General features: G+C 38.3%; 1 protein-coding gene across 4 annotated transcripts in view; it reads left to right on the top strand.

Annotated features, from left to right (window-relative positions):
* Positions 1-24,739, top strand: part of ANKHD1 (ankyrin repeat and KH domain containing 1) — a 100,503-nt gene that overhangs the window by 34,286 nt on the left and 41,478 nt on the right. For 2 of the 4 annotated variants that reach the window (XM_015293510.4, XM_040646875.2), the window contains exons 4-15: positions 54-201; positions 886-1,033; positions 2,078-2,311; positions 3,844-3,938; positions 5,950-6,187; positions 6,412-6,603; positions 8,375-8,484; positions 13,794-13,853; positions 22,013-22,100; positions 22,763-22,890; positions 23,043-23,186; positions 23,782-23,884. In XM_015293510.4, coding sequence (XP_015148996.2) covers positions 54-201; positions 886-1,033; positions 2,078-2,311; positions 3,844-3,938; positions 5,950-6,187; positions 6,412-6,603; positions 8,375-8,484; positions 13,794-13,853; positions 22,013-22,100; positions 22,763-22,890; positions 23,043-23,186; positions 23,782-23,884 — 1,688 coding nt within the window. Of the gene's footprint in view, positions 1-53; positions 202-885; positions 1,034-2,077; positions 2,312-3,843; positions 3,939-5,949; positions 6,188-6,411; positions 6,604-8,374; positions 8,485-13,793; positions 13,886-22,012; positions 22,101-22,762; positions 22,891-23,042; positions 23,187-23,781; positions 23,885-24,739 lie in introns of those variants that run through there. The other 2 variants (NM_001204097.2, XM_015293520.4) reach the window with 2 other exon arrangements.

Here is a 24,739-nt window from a genome sequence, read left to right as displayed (position 1 = left end):
ACCCCTTACTGCAGCTTTTTTTGGTGCTTATTCTGTGGTAAATGATTTTCCAGTCGCAGTCTGGCAGAAGCATGCTCAGATGGAGATGTAAATGCTGTCAGGAAGCTGCTGGATGAAGGAAGAAGTGTAAATGAACATACTGAAGAAGGGGAGAGTCTCCTTTGCTTGGCCTGTTCAGCTGGATATTACGAATTGGCACAAGTAAGTAACAAATACAGTCACAATTAAACCTTTGTGAAACATTGTTAAAGGGTCTTCTTTGATAGCTAGACACCTTAACTATCATGATTGAAACAGTTTTTATAATCCAAAAGGAGTAATAGTTAATGCAGCTTAATGTGAGCACACAGTTATTGGTTGTCTTTTAAATATAAAATGCCATCAGCATTGAATTAGTTTGGGTTAATATCTCGTTTTTATACATGTGTATTCAAGAGCAGAATTTGTCCTTTTGGTTAAGTGATGATTCTCAGAAAGTGACCAGCTTCACGTTTATTGTGCCGACAACTGTATGGGGGAGAGCTGTTTACCTGTAAGCTTGACGTAATGTGGGCTGTAGTCATTAATGCAAACAGTTCATCTGCTGTCATTTTGGTTAGAAATGCTCTGTGACATTTGAAAATATCAATACTGCACTGTAACTTAATGTTGATTTTAACAGATGTGAATAAATGTAGAAAAATAGTGTTACCTTAAGCAGAGTATAGTACAGGTGGATAATTGTATGTGGTCCTGAGGAGTACCATTGTTTCACTGCTGTGGGTATTTTAATGTAAGGGAATGTCGTGACTGACTGGGGAATCATTGTCAAGCTCCACTGAACTAGAATCAAAATGTCAGTGCTAGAATTTATTCATTCTAATAGTGAACTTTTTTTTTCTTTAGGTGCTACTAGCAATGCATGCAAATGTTGAAGATCGAGGGAATAAAGGAGACATAACTCCCTTAATGGCAGCTGCCAGTGGAGGCTATGTAGATATTGTTAAACTTCTCCTTGTTCATTGTGCAGATGTCAATGCTCAGTCTTCAACAGGTAACTGGGAAGCAGAAACTGAAAAAATGAACAAAACTAGAGCATAAGCCAAGTGTTTCTGTTCTGATCATGAGTGTTTTTTGTTGGTATTTTAACTTAAAATACACACAACAGGAATGACTAAGAATAGGCTGGATACATACTGGACATGGTTAATAGTGTCCATATGAGGCTCTAATGATGGCTTTTAACATTAACTGTAATGGAAATCACTGTTCCTCATAAGTCTACTGTGGTAGACTTTATTAAATGATCAGAAAGATGCATCAAGTTCACTTTTTCTCATTTGTACAATCCAGAGTTGTCCCACAGGCTTCTTACTGGATATATCTGACCAAGACCAGTTATTTTGGTCTGTTGCATTTTACCAAAGTAGAACAGTTGTTTAAGCATTGAGTGTTGTCCACATTGCTGATGCTTGACCACAACCTGACTAACCTTGCTAAAAGTATTAACTTGCATTTTAATTTTTTTAAGATGGAATTAATTTTTTTGAAGTAGGTAACATTCTTTTTTTTTTCCTTGATATTTAGTTGTATTAAGTGGAACTTGCCTTAGAAATGACAGTAAAATTTAAAATGTGGGCCAATATGATCGTCATTTTCAGAATCAGAGTTTTAAATTGTAATAATTTATTCTTATCCAACCAGTGGAAGCTTTTTTAAAGGATTGCTGGGTGCCATCTTAAAACAAACAAACAAAAAACCCAGAAAACCACACCAACACAAAAGCAGAGCAAAACCAAAAAACCTTCAAAAAACTCACACAGGAAACGATCAATGATTAATTTTCTTTTTATGTGCCGAAGTAGGAAACTTGACAATCAAAGAAAAAAAAATGCTTATTTTGAATATTACGTAAGTGTTAAAACTCTTTCATATTATAACTGTGTTGATGATATTGGCTGAAGTAACTTTACTCTGACATAAGAGGCTGTTCCTGGTGGTGTACTTGTTTTTTTTGGGGTTCTTAAAACTAACTTCATTTTCTGTATTAGGAGTGGGAAATGGAGAGGACTTACATGTAACTTCTTCTTCTCTGCAGGGAACACAGCGCTCACTTATGCTTGTGCTGGGGGCTTTGTTGACATAGTGAAGGTGCTATTGAAAGCAGGTGCTAATATAGAAGACCATAATGAGAATGGGCATACTCCCTTAATGGAAGCAGCCAGTGCAGGTCATGTTGAGGTTGCAAGAGTATTGCTGGAATATGGTGCAGGAATCAATACTCACTCCAACGAGTTCAAAGAAAGTGCACTTACACTTGCATGCTACAAAGGTATTGTCTCGTACATTCTTTTGTGTTTTTCTTGACAAAATTTATTTCTGGGTTTTATCTAGCTACAACTTCCAGCCAAACTTTTGATCCAGTACTTTCTTAACTGTCTAAAATTGATGTCAGGAGATATTCTTCCTTGGTGTAGTGGTCTGCTTGTATTCAAGTATGGTGGACATACGCGGCATGCTGGAGCTGAAATCTTGTGAATGGCATGTCCAAACTTGTGCTTTGATGCAGCACTACTTTCTCTCCCTCCACTACTGCATTCACCATTTCATTCAGATTCTCCTCACCAACTACTTGCAAGTTTTGAAAACATCTCTGTTAGTTGTTAGGAAAATGTTGTTAGATTGGATGTTTCTGTATTAACTGGCGGGAGTAAAATGCTAGTATTATTACTGAATACTCTTTCTGTAGTGTAATTTTGGAGGATGTTTTTGAATTGTCTATTATGACCTCTTGTGGACTTAATTTCTTCTACAGTTCAAAGTTTCTACATAAAATAACTTAGTGCCATGGTAATCAAATGAACTACCAATGAAATAAGTTGCTTTCGAAGGAAAACAAACTGAAAACCATAACATTTTCATCAATCATTTTCCCATAATAGAAGCTGTAAGCATGTGGATTATTGTCAAAGTAACTTACATTTTGCCTCTGCAGTTAGGATTGGAGGATACAAGTTATTTGTAATCCATCAGACCGTTTGGATCTGATTCTATCATGGATATCCTGCAGCATGTAGTAGTAGTTCATTATGAGAATTTTCAGTAATAGTCCTTTGGGATATGTTTGAGGGAATTTTCCTGTTTCCTTCATTGTAAACTTAGTAGGAGTGATGTAATACAATATCTTCATTGTGACTGGGGATTTCCTGTGTCATCTTTGGCAAGACAATTAAGCTGCATTGTTTTTCTATGAATTTGTGTAATTCAAAATCTGGTTTTGAAGGATAAGATTTATGTGCCCTTTGGGACAATGAAACGTATAACTTCTAAGGGACACATTCTAGAACAACAGAAGCCATAATAGATTTGAGTTAAGAACAGGTTTTGCCAAAGTTCAGTAGAAGTTTTTTAAAATAGTGTCGCATATATGCACATTATATCATACTGTGTTCCTCAAATTCTCAGAAATATTCCCAAGAACTATGAAGCTCAGATCTACGTGGGCCTATTTTTGAATATAGGTAGCTGTCCTTTCAAAACTTATGCTGCTTTAGATCACTTAAATGATATCTCAGTATTCTGTTGAGTAAGGAACTACAGTCTTTTATATCTTGAAGTCACAAGGAAATGTTCCTATTGTATGAATTAGAGGTCTATTTTAATTAGTGTCATTGAAAAAGACAGTCTTATGGCTGACCATTCTCCGTTACTCATTAGAAGACTTAGAGTGGGCTTATGACTTGTAACTTCTGAGATTCTAATAGTAAGCAATGAAAATCTAAATGATTTCAATAACGTATTGTCTGTAGTACTAAAAGCGTTTGCAGTTAAATGCTTACTTATTTTTATCTATTTCATTTGAAGGCCATTTAGATATGGTTCGTTTTTTGCTTGAAGCTGGAGCTGATCAAGAACATAAAACAGATGAGATGCACACAGCGTTAATGGAGGCCTGCATGGTAAATAGCCTTTATCTGTACTGCTTCTTCTTCACTGAGAGAGAGATAGCAGAGATGATAAAATAAATGAAATGAGCTTTTGATAACAATCCAGGTTAGGTCTGCAAGTGAGTGTTTCAGTTCCTGCTGTAACCACGGAGTTGTAGAACCATAGGGACTCAAAGGGACCACTGGAGATCAGACCACCCCCTGCTAAAGCAGGTTCCCTAGAGAAGGTTGCACAGGGAAGCATCTGGTCAGGTCTCGAAATATCTCCAGAGAAGGAGTTTCTGCCACATCTCTGGACAGCCTGTTCTAGGGCTCTGTCACCCTAAATGCTCCTTATGTGAAGTGTAGGGATAAGTAGTTTGCAATGCCATTGGGTAGTAGGTTGAGCCCAAGTGACTTGTTTCTTTCGCAGTGTAAAAGAGCTACTGTCCTGTTTCCTGTCTTTGTCTTTATAAATTAGACCTCAGAGGTCATCATGGTGTATGCCTTCTAGAAGCGCATTGAACTGAACAACTAATGCATTGCACTTTTCCTTTCACCAGTACAGGAAACAAGTGTGTTGTGCGTAGATACATTTTGTTCTAGGTTTCTGTAACTGGTGCTGTGAGTTTTTGCTTTGCAAATTAAAGAAAATAGGAGAAAATTAGCTTAGTTCTTAATTCCTTGTTTTCATAGGTAGTAAGTATTTTCCTACTTCTGTAGGAAAATCTACCAGCAGGTGTTGGGGGTTAGTTTGAAGAAATAATCCTGGATTGAGGCCAAATCCCAGGAGAACCACTGTGTCAGGACACAGAGCTTTGTGAGCATTGCAAAATCATCAGATCTGACAATTTTTTTTTCCTTCCAGAAGAATCTCATTTCTTTGGATGGTAAATAGAGTGATCAAGGTGATGCACCTACTACCTATGCATCTGCAAGGCAGCAAGTATCTCTGAGATACACAAACAGCATGCCTCAATTCAAGTTTCTCACTTTGAAGTTCCCTTTTTTTGTCCTTAAGTTATCCTGTTATTTGTGTATGCTCAAGAAAGATCTAGTTTGAAATGTGCCTAGGGTCTATTCAGAAGACTCCTGTATCTTACTGAGCACTGTTTTCATTGCTTGGGTCTTTTAGCAGCATAGTTCATAATCAGTTTCAGTTTACCAATTTCTTTTCTCCGTGTTCCAAAAGTTTGGGTGCAATTTCAATAAATAACGTGAGAGGAAAAAACCAGAAGGATGTTTATTGTTTCCAGATGCCAAAACTTATTTGCTTTTGCCTATTCTCAAAGGTATTGTGGCTTTTTACAAACCACACCTTTAAAACATAAATTTTTGGTGTTTGGGCTCTTCCAAGGAACTTTGAAGAGTTTAATAATAGTTTATTGAGAAGCTAACAGCTGCATTTATATATTTTGATTGGTAAGTCTCAAACAGACTGATATGTCAGTCCTAATCCTCTTTGTTCTGTGGCAAAGATCACTTCACCCCAGGATACTTTTCTCTATCCTTTAAGATTTATTCCAGCCTTTCCTGCTCCTTTTAAACCACCTAGATGTAACCCACTTCAGTTCTTCTGCAGGTATCTTTCCAGGATACAGAAACTGCCAGTTGGAATTATTTTTGTCTGTAGAAGCTATGAATCAACTATAAAGAGAAAAATAGTTTTTCCGCTGCTTGTTTTGAGGTTTAGTCATACAGTGGGTTTGTTTGTGGAACTTGTATGTTATCTACATTACTTTTGTGCCACAGGTATTTTTCTGGATGTTTAAGAATATCTTACCTCACAAGTCTTCCCCATCTCTTCCCAAGAAAGAAAGAGGAGAAAAAAAAATCTAGCTCTCTTTTGTTGCCCATTTAAATGTAAAATAAATGTAGGTGAAAATCTAAATGTCAGTTTAATCCAAATGTTATAATAATTGTCATAAACTGAACCATCATAAATAAGACTCCTTGAAATCATTTTCAGACCTAATGCAATGGTAGTTACAATTACTGTATTAAATGGCTTTGATAGTTTCTGATTTTTGTCTCTGTTTTGTAGGATGGACATGTGGAAGTAGCACGCTTACTTTTAGACAGTGGTGCTCAAGTGAATATGCCTGCAGATTCATTTGAATCTCCCCTCACCCTGGCTGCTTGTGGTGGACATGTGGAGTTAGCAGCTCTCCTGATAGAAAGGGGAGCTAACCTGGAGGAAGTCAATGATGAAGGCTATACTCCTTTAATGGAAGCTGCACGTGAAGGCCATGAGGAGATGGTGGCATTGTTACTGGCACAAGGTGAGAGCACTGTTGTTTCTTTAGCGTTTGTTATAGAGCACATGGTGTTGACTGTTCCCTGTTAAGTATTCTGCACAAATTCCTCTTACCTTGTATGTGGTTGTCACTGCTTGCTTCTAGCTTTGCTCTGCAGTTACAGCAACACCTAAGCTGCAGAGGTAATGAGCATTCACCTTTCTACCCTGTTTCTGGTCAGTTAGAGTAACAGCTGTTTTGTTTCCCAGGGGCAAATATAAATGCACAGACTGAAGAAACGCAGGAGACAGCTCTTACTCTGGCATGTTGTGGTGGGTTTTCTGAAGTAGCTGACTTCCTCATTAAGGCAGGAGCTGATATAGAACTTGGTTGCTCAACGCCTTTGATGGAAGCTGCTCAAGAAGGTCATCTTGAACTGGTGAAATACTTGCTGGCAGCAGGTATGTGTACAGTACAAATCTTTAGCCCACAGACACTATGGAATAGATGTTCTGTATGGTTTAGAAGATACCTAGGCTTGATGACAGGTAATGTTGTAACATAAAACTATCCTCAGATATTTAAAAGAACGAACAACAATGCAACTTCCCTTGTGAGGACAGGATGAGAGTTGGGGCTGTTCAGTCTGAATAAGAGGGCTCTGGGAGACTGAGTCTGGCCTTTTGGACTCCTTAGCAGGGTCTGTTGTGGTAGGACAAGGGAAAATGGTTTCAAACTAGAAAAGAGGAGATTTAGACTGGGTATTTATTAAAAATAATTAAAAAAAGTTTTTACAGTAAGAGTTGTGAAGCACCTGAACAGGTTGCCCAGAGACGTGGTAGATGCTCTGTCCATTGAGACATTTGAGGCTTGATGGGGCTGTGAGCACCTGATAGAGCTGTGAATACCCTTGTTCACTGCAGTGGACAAGATGGCCTTTGAGGGTCCCTCCCAACTCAAATGATTCTACTCAATGATATGTTCCGCCTTAATATTGTCTGATACTGTTAAGAGGAACATGCCTTATGGAATACTGGTAAATGGTGCCATCTCTAAGAAATACCAGTGCTCATTAGGAAAATTGTTCCCAGCATTTAGGGCAAAATTTTAATATAAATAATGCTTGTTTTTATGTGCTACTCCTGTAGCACATTACTGAGCCAACTACTAACCAACAACACTACTGTGCCAAACTATCTACATGCAAATAATCTCTCTGAATAAGCAGTGCTTTTGAAATTGCACCTTGGCGAAGAGCACAGAAGGGAGGTTTCTGGAATGTGCTAAACTTCTTCATTATAAAGTATTATAAAATTTAAATCTTATGTGAGTTTTATAGGGGCAAAATGATACTATCAGTTTAAAGCTTTATCAGTTTAGAGTCTAAAGTACAGTAATTAAAACAAAAAGTAAAAGGAGCTGCATTTTGGAAATCTTCCTTGTAATAGCAAGTAATTTATTCGACCACTCTTTTCTAAGAATAAGCATAAAATTTGCTGGGTTTGTAATTGTAAAAAGTAATGTGTCTCTTTGTGCAGTGATACCAGCATGTGACACCAGTTGCTAGCTCGCTTGAAGCTCTGCTTACACTGCACTTACACTGATAGTGTAGAAGTTAGAGGAGCTTTGTTTTGGCATCAGTTAATTTCTAAATATCTCTCACACCTTGAAAATAAGAAATTGGGTAATAGCATTTACCTTTTTAGAAGAACAGTGCATAATTTTCAGGCAGCTGATAAGCACGTGAAGCTAGTCTAATTATTTCACTAAAATGGTTTTAAAGAAAATTATTTTAAAGAGCAGGGAAGGAATGAAATTTGTAGAAGCATACAAACTTGTAACATAAATGTACTTCACTGAATAAGCATTAAATGTGGCTGTCCTTGGCATGCAACTGCCTGTCAGATGGATAGTCTGGACAACTGTCTGGATTCAGTGTTTGTAGGTAGAACTGACGTTTCTAGTGCTGTAGGGGAAGAATTAGGAGCAAGTGAGCATGTAGGTTTAAGTGCTTCAAGCCTGATTTAAGCCTTGGCTTGTCCCATCTTCTCATAGTATTTTCACAGTGAGAGCAATTTTTTAAGCGTAAGAGTGATGCCTGTAGGCTGTGGAAGCTGTTGGCCATTGGGATGTAGCTGCTGTCATGGATAAATAACACCCTGATTTTTGTGTTTGTCTGAAATGCTTGGTAAGGCAATGTCCAGTAAGAAAAAAATAATGTTGTGTTTCTAGGAGCTAATGTTCATGCCACCACAGCAACGGGAGATACAGCGTTGACCTATGCATGTGAAAATGGACATACTGACGTTGCAGATGTGTTGCTTCAAGCTGGTGCTGATTTGGTAAGGCTTCTGCTACATCTTGTGGAGAAAATCTTGGGTTTCAGACTTAATGCCAAAGCTTGTGTGCTTGTAGAGCAGAAAGAGGATTCCAAAAATTGAGATTCTTATATGGGTGTAAAAAGAGGTAGGAAAACTTTTGAGAAGCCTGCATATTCTGCTTGGTCTAAAAAGTGAAAATTCTTATTAACTACTGATCTCTTAAATGAAAAATTTTAGCCGTCACTTACATTTGTGACAGTTGTGACAGTTAATTTCAGTATGTTCCCTATATTTAATTGTTTGGCAGGATGTATTTCTGCATTACCTTTGCTTCTCATTCAACTTTTTTTTCATGAACTTTGTGGCTTACAGTTTTTGTTCCATGGCTGTGAAATTAAAATGTTTTATTACTAGGAGCTATTAATACTCTTGTTAATTTCTAAGACTTTTTTACATATATATTTTTTGTCATAGCTTTCAGAAGTTAAACTAAGGATTACCTCTAAAATGACTTGCATAATATGGTCTCTTTTATTTGTTCCAGAATTCTTTTATCTTTTTTCTGTATATTGTTTTCATAGTATTTTTGTTCTGTGATGCTTTTAACCATTAACTAAATGCTTTTTTTTTTTTTTGGTCCAGTTTTTTTTTCACTTTTCTGTGTTGTAATGAGACTTAAAACTGCTTCTCCATCAGCTACAGGTGTTCTTCTGACTTTTAAGTAGAAAAATCAAATGATACCTTAGTGTACTGAAGGAGTTCGGGAGGCTGGCACACCTCTTGTGCTTTGCTCAGTTCAGTGTTATTTACCAAGTGGTAACCACTGTAGTAGGTGTGAGATAGGTTTTCTTTTTTGGCTTTACTGCGGATTTAGAGAATACGTTTGTTATGAAAGAATGTAGTCCATGACAATGAGAAGCACAACTGCAAAGCTTATAGCAAGGAAGCATAGATCAGTGTGTCTAAGCTTTAAAAAGATGCAGTGGTCACTGCTTAAACGTTACTTAAATTATTGTAAATTGTAAATAATTCTATTTTTTCATCTTGCTACTCCTGTGAGTGGGTTATATGGACCATTGTTACGCAGCACCTGTGGTTTGATGTGGTTGGTGTTGCCGAGAAAACTCAAGCCTCTCTAACTAGAAGGTCTTTTTACTGCATTTTAACTATGTATAATCAAAATGTAAAGCTGTCAAGAGAGTTTTAGTAGGGAAGTAAAGTAAAAATTGCTATCAGTGGTAATTAGCTGTAGCTTATCCCAATAGTTGCTTATTATTGGAGCATTGATTTACACGTGAAAAGACTTGCCATGTTGTCTCCTATTTTTTGAATTCCCACATTAAGTAACAATCATAAACTTAAAAGCAAATTACAGTCTATAACATAGATACATTAAGCTTCAGTAATTCTATCTTGAGAGGGAGGGAAGATGTGTGTCAACAGCCATGTGATGAAGCTATAGTCATACATGAATGGTAAAGATTAAACTGCTTAGAACATGGAAATACCTGAAGAACTGCAGCGATACTTGTAGTAGATGCTTCAAGTTTTGAACAGCTTCTTTCAATTCTGTGCATTGCTTTGCTTTTTTTTAAAAGCTGTTTTGAATAAATTTGCTGTGTTTGTAATGGTTCTGAGATAGGTTTCATAAGTGTGTGTTGCCTTGTGACTGGAATATTGAATACCTTCTTTGGCAGTAGCGTAGATTATTCTAGATTTCAGTGTTCATTTGTGACGTCTTAAATTAGACAATTTCACCAGGTTGTCGCAGGATGTCTGCCGTGGTGTGGGGAATTACACACAGATCTAGACTTTTGTTGCTCTGTCTTCAATTTGTGTAGTTAATTTTGCTTTATTTTTGTTGTTTGGATACTGCAGGTGAAAATACATTTTCAGTTCCTTTTCTTTCTCTGCTTTTTCATGCTGCGACGGTAGTATTTCATGAGATGGCTTTCATTACTACATCATTGTTTTCCAGAATCCAGTTTTCCATTGGGTTTTATATCACAGATGCTGGGGACATTAGGATTTTGACCTTGTTCCTTTTAGAAAAAAAGCATTGATTATGTCTGTATAGTGTTTAAAAAAAAAAAAAGGCAAGGTTGAGGGCTGGTATTGGAATGCTAGGAGAAAGGGCTGTCATTGAACCCATCTGCACTGTGTCGCACTGGACCTGGGGATTTGTTCACTTGGGACTACACCCTGTGTCTGTAAGATTTTGGGTTGTGGGGTGAGGTTTTCAAGTTCTTCATGGTACAAAGGCCTTGGAGGTCTGTGGACACTACCTTTGACGTGATGTCATCCAAACTGCCCATTGACAATGGTCTCTGATGCATCCCGTCGTTCAGGATAGGGCCAGACCTGTGCCAGGGTGGCTGCTAAGGAAGAAACAGTGTGAAAATAGTGGATCCCAGGCCTGAGTTCATTTCCTAGCCTGTTTTATTTACCCATAGAGGTGTAGCCAATGCTGAGTTTTGTTGTTGATACTTTTTGTTTTGTGAGTCTTCTATGTTCAGTGTGTTATTTCACACCAGGAAGCCAAGGAGCACCAGTGTTGAAACCTTTTCTCTGGTTCTAGATTGAGGAAGGAAAGTTGCTCATCTCTTTCCTCCCAAATATTCTTGAATTAAAAGAACAGTGAATACTGGCCGTCAAGATCTGTTATGATCACTTCTTCCATTTCTTCCCGATTCAGAACCTCTACCTCTGCTTTAAGACCCCAAATCTGTTTTAGCTTCTCAGGCCTCTTCTTAGTTGCTCAGAGGTCAGGCCTGTGGGATTCAAGATGGAGGCTTTGGAGCTGCAGTTCTGAGGAGGATCCTCTTTAAGGCTGCACTGATCACATTGGCAGAAAGCAGATAATGTTTTTCAGGCAGCTTCCTCTACTGTGCTCACAGAAAATGGAAGTCTTCCAACCTTCCTGAAGTCATGCACCCCGCTTCTTAACTGACTTCTGTGTGTTGCTCATGTCTAGTGGTGTTTTATTAATCTGGAAATAGAATCCTGAGCCAAAATTCAAGCGATTCTAGTTAGCAGTAGAGCCTTGTTTGAATTGAGAGTAATTGTTAGCGTTGTGTCTTGAGGTAAGGCATACGTGTTTCTTGCAAGCAGAAAGCTCTTGCTTTCCAGGATCCCATCCTCTGGCATAGGTATCAAATACGTAGTTAAATCCAGGAACCAATTAAGATTTTGTGAGGGCTATACTAGATTAGTTAAGCAAAGCATCCTTATAGGTACCATAAAAACTAAAAGAAAATGATGTCTGAGATCAATGTTCTTTGGTTTGTGGTTAATTTTCCCTTAAAACTTAATGGTGGGAAATAGTATTAGAAGTTACCAATGTTAGATTGTCTTTGTCTGTCTTCTACAGAGCTGTTCACTCACATACGGTATTTTGACATGACTAATTGTTTATGGTCTGACTTCTTACTGATTACTGTGATGCTTTTCTGATGGAGTTCTTAAAGGGATGTCTTGCATGTCCATAAAGGAACAAGTTGGCTTGTGGAAATGTGTAGCAAAATTAGTTTGGCAGGCCTACACCATGTTAATGTATCCATCTTTTAATTTCTTTACTTTTCCCAAGAATAGGAGTGATCTCTCATAAGGCATATTTGAAGACTTCAGCCTATGATTCTATCCCTCATAGTTGTAATCTGATTGCTTTATTGCCAGCAGGATTAAAGACTTTTGGGTCACAGTCTGAATTTCTGTCACAGGACAAAATGTAAACTATGTTTGGCTACTGATTTCTTGACAGGACAAAACACCTACTTGAGATTTTTTGATTGTTAGGGGTAAAGCTTTGGAGATTAGAGCTCTGAAATATGATTAATTAAAACACTTTATTTAAGCAATACTGTGGCTTATTACCTTCACTGAAAAAATAACAAATGCTTCAGTAATAGTTATTTACCTGTATGACATGAATTTCTGAAATCTCAAAGGTGAGAAATGTTTTTCATATGAGAGGTGTAATTTTTTCCTAAGTGTACTAGAAGTCATCTTACACAGGCTCTGAGCTCAAGGGAAGACATGTGGGTTCCCTCAGAAGCTGTGCTAAGATCTATAAAGGTCAGAAAGATAATTGGTGATACTTAATGAGGTGTAATGTCCTGCTTTTAAGTACTGTGAACTTGAGATTCCTATCTCCTTTTTGAAAACAGGACAGCCCTTGACACAGTCATTGCATCTTCGATTCTTCTAGTATAGCTGGAAACAAAACAAAAATGTTCTTTTTTAGGCAGTGAGAAGATCCCAGCTTTACAGAGTTGTGAAATATGGGAAGGAGTTTTGAGTTAGGGTTTTCTGATCTGGACTGCTTTGCAGCTTTACTTGAGGCTCTGTTACACAGGGGAGTTGATCCAGTGATAGAGATTTTCTTTCTACTACAAAAAATATGGGCACTTTTATGCTGAAGTTGAGAAATGAGAGAGAAGCTCTGAGGGCAGCTTCATCTTTTCATGCTTGTTATTTTAGCATATTTTAAAAAATTGTGTTCAATTTCTTAAGACTACACCTGGCATCCCTGTAACTCCAGTTGCAAAAAAAAAAAAAAAAAAGGAAAAAAAAAAGAAAAAAGAAAAAAAGGCATGCTGAATTGCCCTCTTAACCTTCCCCTACAACAAAAATGTTTTCACAGATTCCCTTGTCATTGTAGGGATTGTTACTTTGCCTTCTGCTGATTACAAATTAACATCACTTACACAAATGTGGCTCCTTAATTAGAAACTCACTGTCCTATATGTGTGTGAGACACTGTGCATGTTGTAGTGTAAGTAAAGCAGCACTTAAATACCTACAAGAGTAGCCAATACTTGAAGGATTTGAATGAAACCATAATGGAAAAAGCTATATTTTTGTTAGAGTGAGGGATGAGTTTCTGTACTGTTTCTCGAACCACCATGGGGATGTCAGGGATTTTAGGTCTCTGGCCCTCAGTCTTCTAAAAATAAAGGGAAAGGCAGTAAGTACACAGTAAGGGTTTTGTTTGTTTTTCAGTTAACACCTTTTTTGATGCTGTATTTTGTAATTTCTGGGTGGTATAAAATACGGTGAAATACTTTCTTTTGCCAGTAGCGCACAAAAAGACATTTTGTGTTTAACTAGATGCTATGCATAACCTTTGTGCTATGTTCATGAATGGCTTGTAGTAGAAGTCTCAAGTGGTGAGGGCTGCTTGCTTGGATTTACCTTTGTGCTTGTCCAGCAAAGCAGACTATTCCGCTGGTGGATCTGTTCCATTGAAGTTCACATTCCAGGTCTTCATGACCAAGAATGATGTTTATTTGTAGAACAAGAGCCGTGAGTTCTTCTTTTTCCTTCCGCAGGACAAGCAGGAGGACTTAAAGAAGACTATTTTGGAGGGCATAGAGACGGGCAAGCATCAGGTGAGGCTGGCCTTTGATGCTTGTAAGCTGCAGCTTCAGGATACATGCTGAAGAGATAAGCATGGCTTTAAGGCATTGAAATTTCTTAAATTCTTTTCAAGACGTGCTGTATAGACTAGAAATGCCTTCTTTGTGCTGCGTTTTCCCCTTCTGTTGGGTTTTCTGAAACCCTGTTTAAAAAGAACAGAAGTATCTCAACCTTCATACATGTAGCAGGTTATCTCATTGAGTCTATTAGCTGGTGTAGCTGTGTTAAACTTGTTACAATGTTTGTTTTCCCCTCTTCAGATATTTACTTTGAACTAGTGGCCTTGTTGACTTCTTGCCTGCCCCTGAGTTACTGGTTTGCTTTGTGCCTTCAGGAGGTTGTCCGGGGCAATTAGGTTGGCAGCAGCTGGGGTACTGTCTTTCAACAGGAGTTATACCACTAATTTTCAAGATTTCTGAGAACTGTACTGTTTGGTGGCTATCATCACTAATTTTGTGTAAATCATTTTGCTTAAAATAACAAATTTAGCTATTAGTTGTTGAATATCCACTTAGGACTTCACTATTCACTGAAGGAGAACACTGCTGTGGACTAGAGACTTCTCAAAAAACTGAAGAGAGCAGTGGAGCCTTACTTCCAAAAGTCATTTTGTTCTGGATCTCTTAAATAACATGTTATATTGGAAACAAACTCAGGAGAAGTATCCCAGTGAATACTTGCAAACCAAAGAGAGTAGTTTAATAAAATCATATTAAAAAATTATATAAAAAATGTAGCTAATCTTGGAAGCGAATAGAATGGGACTGGAAGTCAAGAATAAAAGTATTATCAATGACAGTTATAGGGTGCTTTTGATGGCATTGCTTTTGCTTGGCTTTCTGAAGTATTGATTTGTCTAGAAGGGAAATACTTATTACTGTCTCGATCATCATCTGCTTTTGGGGTCCTAGTGAAAAAGGTGCAAGTAATGTAAACTCTTACTTAATTTGGGGAATTCTTTCATGTTCCTCTCTCTTCTGATGTGGTTACCAAAACCTACAGAAAATCACGCTCAAGCTTTCTTTCTGTTCAGATTGAACTAGTCATTCTCTGCATGATGTAGTCTCCTGCTTTTCTGGTCAGGGCTGGAATAGGTGGTTTTTTAATACCTCTTTCCAATATGCTAATTGCAAAATTACTCAGGAGTTGGTCAGTGAAGAAAGGAAGCAGAATATTGTGATGACTACTATAGTGTAGATAGTAGCGAAAATTCTCCTTGGTGATAAGTTCTTTGCTAGTTCTTGCCCTGACAAAATGAGTGTTTGCACTTCTTGTATGAGCAGAAAATACAAATACAGCAAAGCAGATGTGGGATGTTGTTGGACAACTTTTATGTTCTCTATCCTGATCTTGATCAAGTTTCTACTGCAGAATGAAAAAAAAAATCTTTGAAATTTTTGGCCATTTCAGCTAAAAGAAGGGATGCAAGTAGACAAAGGCAGTACATTGCCTTAACTTTTCATTTTGGTTTGTTCTAGATGTTTGTCAGTGAAGGTTGAGTTGATGCTAATCTATTGGCCTTTATTAGAGCTAAATATAGTGCTGCAGTCATAGAATTAGCTTTTTTAAATAAAACGATGAAAATACATTTCTAATGATGAAAAAACATTTCTATCTTCTGATATGGCATTTTTATGGTATTTTTCAGTAACTTTTGAAAATCTGTAGCAGATGGGCACACAAATGCTTAAGCTTGGCTGGACTGATGATGTGTATCATAGAAGAGATGATCTGAGACAATACAGCTTTTCCAAGGGCAGGTCATACCTGACTAATGTGATGACCTTCTATGATGGAGTGACAGAATCAGTGGACAAAGAAAGGGTGACTAATTTTGTCTACTTGGACTGTCTGCAAGATCTTTGTCATGGTCCTGTACTGCTTCCTTACCTCTAAATTGGAGAGAGATGGATTTGAAAGGTGGACTATTTGATGGGTAAAGAATTGGTTGGATGATAGTAGCCAGAGAGTTGTGGTCAATAGCTCTACATTCCAAGTAGAGGCCAGTGACAAGTAGTGACCCCAAGGGTCTAACTTGAGACTGGTACTCTTCAATATGTTTATCAATGACATAGACAGTGGGATCAAGCATACCCTCAGCTGATGACACTGAACTGAGTAGTACAGTTGATACGACTGAGAAGAAGTGAATGCTGTATCCTGGGCTGCATCAAAGGAGGTGTGGCCATCAGGGCAAGAAAGGTGATTGTCATCCTCTGTTCTGTCCTCATGAGGCCCCACCTGAGGTACAGCATCCAGGCCTGGGGTCCCCAGCACAGGAGAAGCATGGAGCTGTTGGAGTGGGTCCAGAGGAGGGTCCTGGGGATGCTCAGAGGGCTGGAGCACCTCTCCTACGAAGAAAAGCTGAGGCAGCTGGGCTTGCTCAGCTTATAGAAGAAAAGGCTTTGGGGGGGACCTTGTTGTGGCCTTCCAGTACTTGTGGGGAGCTTATAAACAGGAGAGAAACTTTGTATGTGATCCAATAGGGATAAGAGAGAGGGGCTTTACACTACATGTAAAAGAGGGGAGATTTAGGTTAGATGTTAGGAAATTCTTTACTCAGAGGGTGGTGATGTGTTGGCATTGGCTACCCAGTGAACTTGTGGGGCCCCTTCTCCACAGTCCAAGCACACAGCCCTCCTGGGGCTTTATTCAGCAGAGAGGAAGTGGGACACACAGGGGCACGCACCCAGGATGAGATCTCATTTATGTTGATCCAGGCCAGGATCTGATTCCCAGAGAGGATTTTCCAGGAAAGGACCACAGTTCAGAACGGTTGGGTGCTTTTACAGCTCTCAAATGTGTTACAGCATTAAAGTCCTGCTACATTTTAGCACCAGTACTCAATAAGAAAGAAAAAACAAAACAACAACAAAAAAAAGAGAAAACATTAACAAGAGAGGTGGTTGTCCCCTCTACTCTGCCCTTATGAGACCCCATATGGAGTACCATGTCCAAGCCCAGGGAGCTGTTGGAGCAGGTCTGTAGGAGGCCGTGAAGATGCTCAGAATACCTCTTCTATGAAGAAAGAGTAAGACAGCTGGGCTTGTTCAGCCTGGAGAAGGCTCTGGGGAGACCTTGCTGTGGCCTTCCAGTACTTCAGGGGAGCTTATGAGCAGCACGGAAAGCGACTTCTTACACAGCCTAGTAGTGGTAGGAGAAAGAGACATTGTTTTAAGCTAAAAGAGTGGGGATGTAGATTAGATCCTATCAGTAGGAAATTTTTCACTCAGAGTGGTGTGGCACTGGTGGAAGCTGTTCAGAGCAGATGTGGGTGCCCCAGGCCTGCAAGTGTCCAAGGCCAGGCTGCATGGAGCCTTGGGCTGCCTGATCTGGTGGGGGGGACACCCAGCCCATAACACAGATTTGTAACTGGATGATCTTTAAGGTCCCTTCCAATTCAAGGCATTGTGTGATAATTGTATGATAGCTTTTAAAATGAGTATGCATCTTGACATCCATGTCTAAGCATTCAACAGTGAAGTCTCTTAGGAATGGAGAAATTTGTTGCATATAGAGGTAACTATTAATAGCTATCTGAAATATTAAATTTGAATGCAATATAGGGTGGTCTTTCACTATCTTGAATTTATGTAACAGGAAGTAAAATTATTTTTTCTTTTTGAAATGTTTGCAGTTACATCAGTGGGTACTTTTGAAGTGTCTGTTAAATTGTTTGGGCAGTACTGCTCAGGTCTTGCTCAGTCAAAGTATTAATTAATAGCTGTTTCCATTCCTAGAGGTTGTGAATGGTTTGCCTGCAGCACTGGCGGTTTACTGTGAAAAATACACTGATTTCCTTCTCATAACCTATTGTCAGCAGCTGAGGAATGAAGTTATTCTAGTTAACAGCTTATAGGAATATATGTGCTAACATAATTACTTGTACATATTCTTATAAGTGACATGCAGACAATCCAAAAACATGCATGCTTTAATAGTTAAGTCATGACCCAGGAGTATAATCTAACTATTTCTCCCCAAAAATGAGGTGATTTCATCAGTAAGTCTGTAATGATTCCTATGTGCCTGCATATGATTGTATGTATGCTACTGTATTTTTTTTTCTTTCTAACAAGCAAGCAAAGGAGTCAGTAACATGAAGTTAAAGGTGTATTAAAATGGTGTACAATAATCATTTCTTATGAAGTGGCAGGAGCAAAATGCATGGGAGAGAGGTAGTGTTACCTCCATGATGGCAAAGGATTAGTTTGTACTTGCTTTGTGGGTCAGTGTCCTGTGTAAGATCCAGTCTAGAGATCTTTCTCAAGTAGAAAAGTGGCCAGATACCCATTGTGGATTACAAGAACCTCACTAGGGTGTGCAGAGATGCAGAAGGCTAAGGCTTATCTACAACTGAAGTTTACTTAAGGTGACGAGAACAGGAAAAATTATTTCTTCAGATATTTGAGCAGTAAGCATAACCACAGGGAAAGCATAGGCACATAGGTAATGTTGTCAAGGCAGAGATTCTCAATAGCCCTTTTCTCTGTCTCTACCAGCATAGCTGGACCACAGATCATGGAGTTGAGTAGCTACACCAATGTGTATTGACTTACCAGTAGTTGCGGAGGGGCTGGCATGCAGCCTCTGGCAGGGGTTCAGCCCGTGTAAATCACAGCTGCAAACAGATCCACTGCAGGGTGTTAAGAGAAGCGGTTGGTGTTACAAGGCCACTGTTTATAATACGGGTGTCCACCCTTTTGGCTTGCCTGGTCTAAAGTGAGTGAAGAGGAATTGTCTTGGGCTGCATATAAAACATACATTACAGTTACTGAATATAGTTATTTTAATATATTTTTTATTATTTAAAAATGAAAAAGAAAAGAGATCTGCAAAAGCATGAAACTATTGGGGTAGTTTTTGCAAAACTAATGCATCAATATGGGGTTCAGTGGAAGTGGTTACCATTCTTAGTGAGTTCCCAAGATCTTCCTCAGAGCACTCTTCCTGTGCTTTCTACTTGAAAATAGTTGTTCATAAATGTAGATACTGTCAAAAAGTTATGGCACAAATAAGGTGTGATTGTGAAGGAAGAGATTTTTTTTTTTCTTTGGTAAGACAGGTCTTATAAAGATCTGATAAAGAGACATGGAGTTGAATATCTGATCGCAACTCTGTATAGAATCATAGAATCACTCAGGTTGGAAAAGACCTTCAAGATCATCAAGTCCAACCTCAGCCTAACCATACTACCCTAACTCTAACAACCCTCTGCTAAATCATGTCTCTGAACACCACATCTGAACAGTTTTTAAACACATACAGGTATGGTGACTCAACCACCTCCCTGGGGAGCCTATTCCAGTGCTTTCTATATAGAAGTTTTTCCTGATATCCAAACTTAACCTCCCCTGGTGCAATGTGAGGCCATTTATCCTTGATCTGTCATCTGTAACCAGTGAGAAGAGACCAACCCCGCTCTGCTGCAGTCACCTTTCAGGTATTAGAAGAGAGCAGTAAGGTCCCCCCTCAGCCTTCTCTTCCCTTGACTAAAAACAGCCCTTCAGTCGCTCCTTATAGGGCACATTCTCCAAGCCCTTCCTCAGCCTTACTGCCCTTCTTTGAACCTGCTCCAGCACCTCCATGTCCTTTCTGTACTGAGGTGCCCAAAACTGAACATGGTACTCGAGGTGAGGCCTCACCAATGCCAAGTACAGGGGCAGGATGACTTCCCTAGTCCTGCTCACCACGCCGTTCCTGATACAAGTCAGGATGTCACTGGCCTTCTTGGCCACCTGGGCAGACTGCTGGCTCATATTCAGCCAACTGCCCACCAAGATCTCTTTCCATCAGGCAGCTTTCCAGCCACTCTTCCCCAAGCCTGTAGGGTTGCCTGGGGTTTTTGTGACCAAAATGCAGGACGCTTTGCCCTATTGAAACTCATACAGTTTGCCTTGGCCCACTGATCCAGTCTGTCCAGGTCCCTCTGTAGTGCCTTTCTCCCCTCAGGCAGATCAACACTCCCTCCCAACTTGGTGTCATCTGTGAACTTACTGAGGGTGCACTCAATCCCCTCATCAAGATCAGTGATAAAGATGTTAAATATGTTTCATTTGAAAGTTTCCACGTAATGTATTTATGCCAAATAAAAATGGAGTTGGAAATATATTGAAGAATTGGTGATTTTTTTTTAAATCTGGGAATCTATTCTCAAATTCCTTTATCAAGACTGAAAGTAAGGCTGTGTATTTTTCTCTGATCACAGGACTGTGTTTAGCCAATGTATCAAAATGCATAAAATTTTTACTGTAACTTCAGTTTGCCATAATTTAAATTTCATTTGGAATGCAGCTGTGTTTTGAAGTGTAGCACAGACCAGTTGATTTTTCACCTTGAGGACACATGTTTAATTCATTTACATGAGCAGTCAAATCCACCAAAAATGCTAGATCTGTGAGCCATTCTTCATCATCCAGGATCTGGCACAAATTTTCCTTTTGATTCCATTGATTTAATTTCACAAAGCAGGAAATCTTTTTAGCATTTTACCCTGACTTATCCACTTTACTTCAGAAAAGTAAATGTTTCCATAACCAGCATCTGTATTTTTAAGGAACCCCTGGAACTAGTGATGATTCAGTCAGTCCTTTGGCCCTTATGACATTTACAACTTTGACGATTTCCACAACATTATCCATTTTTAAAGCATTCATGCATAAATTTTCTCAGAGAATGATACAGTGGTTTTTCATCAAATGGGAGTTGCTGGTGGCAATTGCATCATTTCTGTCAATTTTCGTAAGTCCCTCTTGACCAGCTGTTGCCAGGCCCATCAGTAGCTGTACTGGACATGTTGTCTAAAGTTCAAGGAAATTGTTTTAAGGTCATTTTCACTGCCATTTCTTCAGTGGCATTATGTTCTATTAGTCTACATTCAGAGGTCTTATTGATTGGTTATTCTCCTAGATAATCTCTGCTAGACTCCCTTTTCCCTTTGAAGTTTGGACCTCATGTTCCTTTGAGGTCTCTCCCAGCCTATGAGGTGTACAAACAGAAAGGTAACTTAAGGTACTTAAGGTTTGCCATCAGTGCAACTTATGTATCAAAGGATATGCAGACTCCACAGTAAACTAAGGGAAGTAGTTAATCTGTTCTGTCAAATTTATTCTTGTCCTTTTATATTTGTAAATAGCGATATAACTCTCTGCAGTACCAAATGTTAACTTTCACATTTGGATGTGTGTGCTATTCTAGGATTGTGTTTAGAGTTTGGCTTTGTGGATTTTAAATTAAAAAGGAAAACAACATAAAACCCCAGCACGTTTTCTGTTGTTTCTGTTGTATTATCAATCAGACTGAATATGAAGGGTGCAAATTCAGACTCCCAAAAAGATAGTATTCTCTTACCTTATTGCAGTGGAATAGTTGATATGTGTTAGTCAGCATTCTTTGCAGTATTGATCATGTCCACCTAATAGGCAGATTTTCTAGCTTGAATTTCTTTAATACAGCTGTCTTGAACCACATCTTACCAGTTGTCAGAAAATTGTTCTTATTGCTCTGTCCTTCTTTGTTATTTTGTGCCATCTGTGAAGATGAAGTCTTCCTTTTGTTATTCGTGACTTTTCTTTTTGAGTTCTTTTATTGAGACTTTGTGACCTAAAATGAAGGATATTTACCCATCAAGAAAAAAAAAAAAGGAACAAAGGCGATTGTCTAATTTTTATTGCTACTCATCTTCAGTGTGTCATAAAAAGGTTTTCTGCTGTTTAGACATTATTTCAATTCTGAAGGTCTCATATGCTGCATCAGTTCTTGGAATTGCTACGTAATGGTTACTTATGTACTACACAGTGTTCACTGATAAGCCTTTGTCCATCTCTAAGGAGGAAATGAGATATTACTGTTCTCAAGTGTGTTATGTGTTTGAATGCTAAAATAAAGACAGATATTTACACAGGGAAACTTCCTTGTATGACTAACAGTACAGATGCAGTCTTTATGCCTTTTAGCAATGTGTTTCGCTAGTTAAGGTAACAGGAAAATTAATTCCAGTCAGTTAAGAAGATAGGTGGATTTTCTGCAGAGACTGATAGTTCTGGTCCCATCACAAGGTGCTTCAAGAGCTGAAACAATGGTATAGTTTTTACCCATTTATGCAACATCTCTTATTTCTCTTTTACAACAGGAACATGAATCTGAAGGGGGGAGAACCCCACTAATGAAGGCTGCACGAGCTGGTCATTTATGCACTGTGCAATTCCTTATTAGCAAAGGTAAAATATTAGTTTAAGAAATTGGTATTAAGTCTTAGAATATAAAATGCCAGTTAAATTCAGCATTTGTGATCTTTAGGTTAGTCTTATGTTTTATATATGAGTCCTTGTGAGGCTGTTAGGGATTTTCTGAATTTCATTCTGTTAATGATAAAAACAAATCACAAAATATTTTGCTGTTTTTTTTCCCAACTCCATTGTGTAGATCTAGAAGTAGTTTTAGAGTTTATTTTGGTAAATATGTATTGGCAAATATATTCAGGTTCACAAAAAAAAGCCAAAGTAAAGAATACCCACACTCTCCCAGAAAAAATCAAGCCATCACTCTGAAGGTACTGTCTGGAATAACAATAATAACTCCATGCAGTAATACTGATAAGTGGCTAGAATGAGATTTAGAAGTCGCCTTTTATCACACCTTCTCTTAACGTTTATGAGGCCCATTATTACTGTGTCATTTCTATGTTGTTGAGATAGTGACAGTTTTGTATACAAGCCATCAATTTATCTAAAATCTCTTGCTTTTACCACAGAAGTATGTATGAATTAAGATGATTAGAAGACAAAATGTTATCTTTATTCCAGAAAATACTCCAGAATCTGTTGATATTTTAGTAAACATGTCCTTGTGTTTAATTTTCAGATTTTTTTTCTCTTTACAGGTGCCAATGTCAATAGGGCTACAGCTAATAATGACCACACAGTGGTGTCTCTGGCATGTGCAGGAGGCCATTTGGCAGTTGTTGAACTCCTTCTGGCTCATGGTGCAGATCCTACTCATCGACTCAAGGTATTCACTTGAAAGTGCTTGTTTATTGTGGGTACTGCATGTACTAAAGCAACCACGTGGTTGATTAGTGCAATTTTAAATGGACTAATTCACATTTTGCGTGCTGTAGAGCAGAATTCGTCTTCTGACTTATTTCCAATATCTCAATTCAGGATGGTTCAACAATGCTCATTGAAGCTGCCAAAGGAGGACATACAAATGTTGTTTCTTACTTGCTGGATTACCCAAACAATGTTTTGCCGGTTCCTACAGCAGACTTGTCTCAGCTCACATCTCCATCTCAGGATCAGTCTCAGGTATTTCATTTGAAACGTTCATTGTGGTAGTTAAAAGTTTCCTTTGGAGGGTGGAAAGACTTTGTTTGAAAACAGCAATGTGAAAAACTTGACTGGTGTTATCTGCAGTACATGAGCTGCCTTGTTTTCTGCTCTTTAATCAGGCTAGTCCCAAACCTAGTATCTCAGAAGTGTGTTGTTTTGTTTGCATTTGCTCGGTATTTTGTTTCTTCAGCTCTGAACCACTATGACAAGTGCCTCTTAAATGTTGCTGCTGGTTCTGGTTGTAATATGAGAAAGACTGTACTGTGTAAATTTATTACTCACCATGTTGTTTGAGAGGTACCTTTCCAATGTAGTTAGCTGATTATAAAGCTAAAATGTTAACAAGTTTTCCAGCCTATACCATCCAGGGCTTTAGTAAAGAGTCATACAGCTAGCTGACAATCCACAATAGATTAGGTTTGAACTGGTTATACCAAGAAATAACAGAGCATAGATGTTTTAGGAACAGTAGAATGGAAGTCTACTGTAGAAAACTACCTTTGTGTTATTGCTTCGTGATTGGGTCAGTTGAAGAGTCTTTTAATTTGGCGGTGTGTGGCTTTATTTTAAGGTTCCACGTGTTCCGGTGCATACGCTTGCTATGGTTGTACCTCCCCAGGAACCTGACAGAACCCCTCAAGAGAACTCTCCACCTCTTGTGGGAGTGGTGAAAGGTTAGTATGCAGCCCTTCAGAAAATACACGTAGTTTGGAAATTGTTAGGCTAGGGAATATTATCTGAGTGCTTATGCATATTGTAGTCTGCTCCAGCAATTCCTGAACACCTGTAATGAAGATATGATTTGAATATAAAAGTATTTTATGTAGTGTGTATTTGTTACTAATTTTCTTGTGTACTATCATATAATAGCACTGGTTACTGGGCATGCTTATTCTCTTCTTTTTTTTTTGAAGATTTCTATAGTCCAGACTGAAACTCTAGATATGCTTTTGACATTTGAATATTAATCATATAGAATAGTTACTGTTATCCATGAACTTGATATATCAACTTATTCCTGTTTTTGAAGTAGCAGTGCAAACATGTTGGCACTGTAAAATGCCAATGCAGATCTACTTACTGGAGGACAAGTTTTCTTCTTATTATAATAGTACCCTTGTAAGTAATTATAACATCAGGGCTTTTGTTTTGAACGTGCTTAAACTTACTGGTTAAAACTTATTTGCAGCCATTCAATGGCAAACTGTGCCATCCAGCTATGGATTGTATTAGAAATCTTTGATTCTAAGTAAGCTCAGAAAGCAAAGCACATTGTTAAGTGGAAAGTTACAATTTCACATGATTTAGTTTGAGTTCTGGTTTGGAGTTTAAGGAGATTAAATGCTACAGTAGTCAAAGCTCTTAGATAGCTTTATTTAATTTGTTTATTCTGAAAGTGTTCAGGGATTTTCTAAAACAAGCAAACAACAATGCCAGGGGCACAAGTGATTAGGGGGGAAAAAACAGGTGTACCTAATGTTTCAGTGTATAACCTTGATTCTCTCTATGCATATATACTGTGTGTGTAA

The sequence above is a fragment of the Gallus gallus genome, chromosome 13, assembly GCF_016699485.2.
Source record: "Gallus gallus isolate bGalGal1 chromosome 13, bGalGal1.mat.broiler.GRCg7b, whole genome shotgun sequence".
In the NCBI taxonomy this organism is placed as follows: Eukaryota; Metazoa; Chordata; class Aves; order Galliformes; family Phasianidae; genus Gallus; species Gallus gallus.
This window is presented reverse-complemented; position numbering and strand designations above follow the sequence as displayed.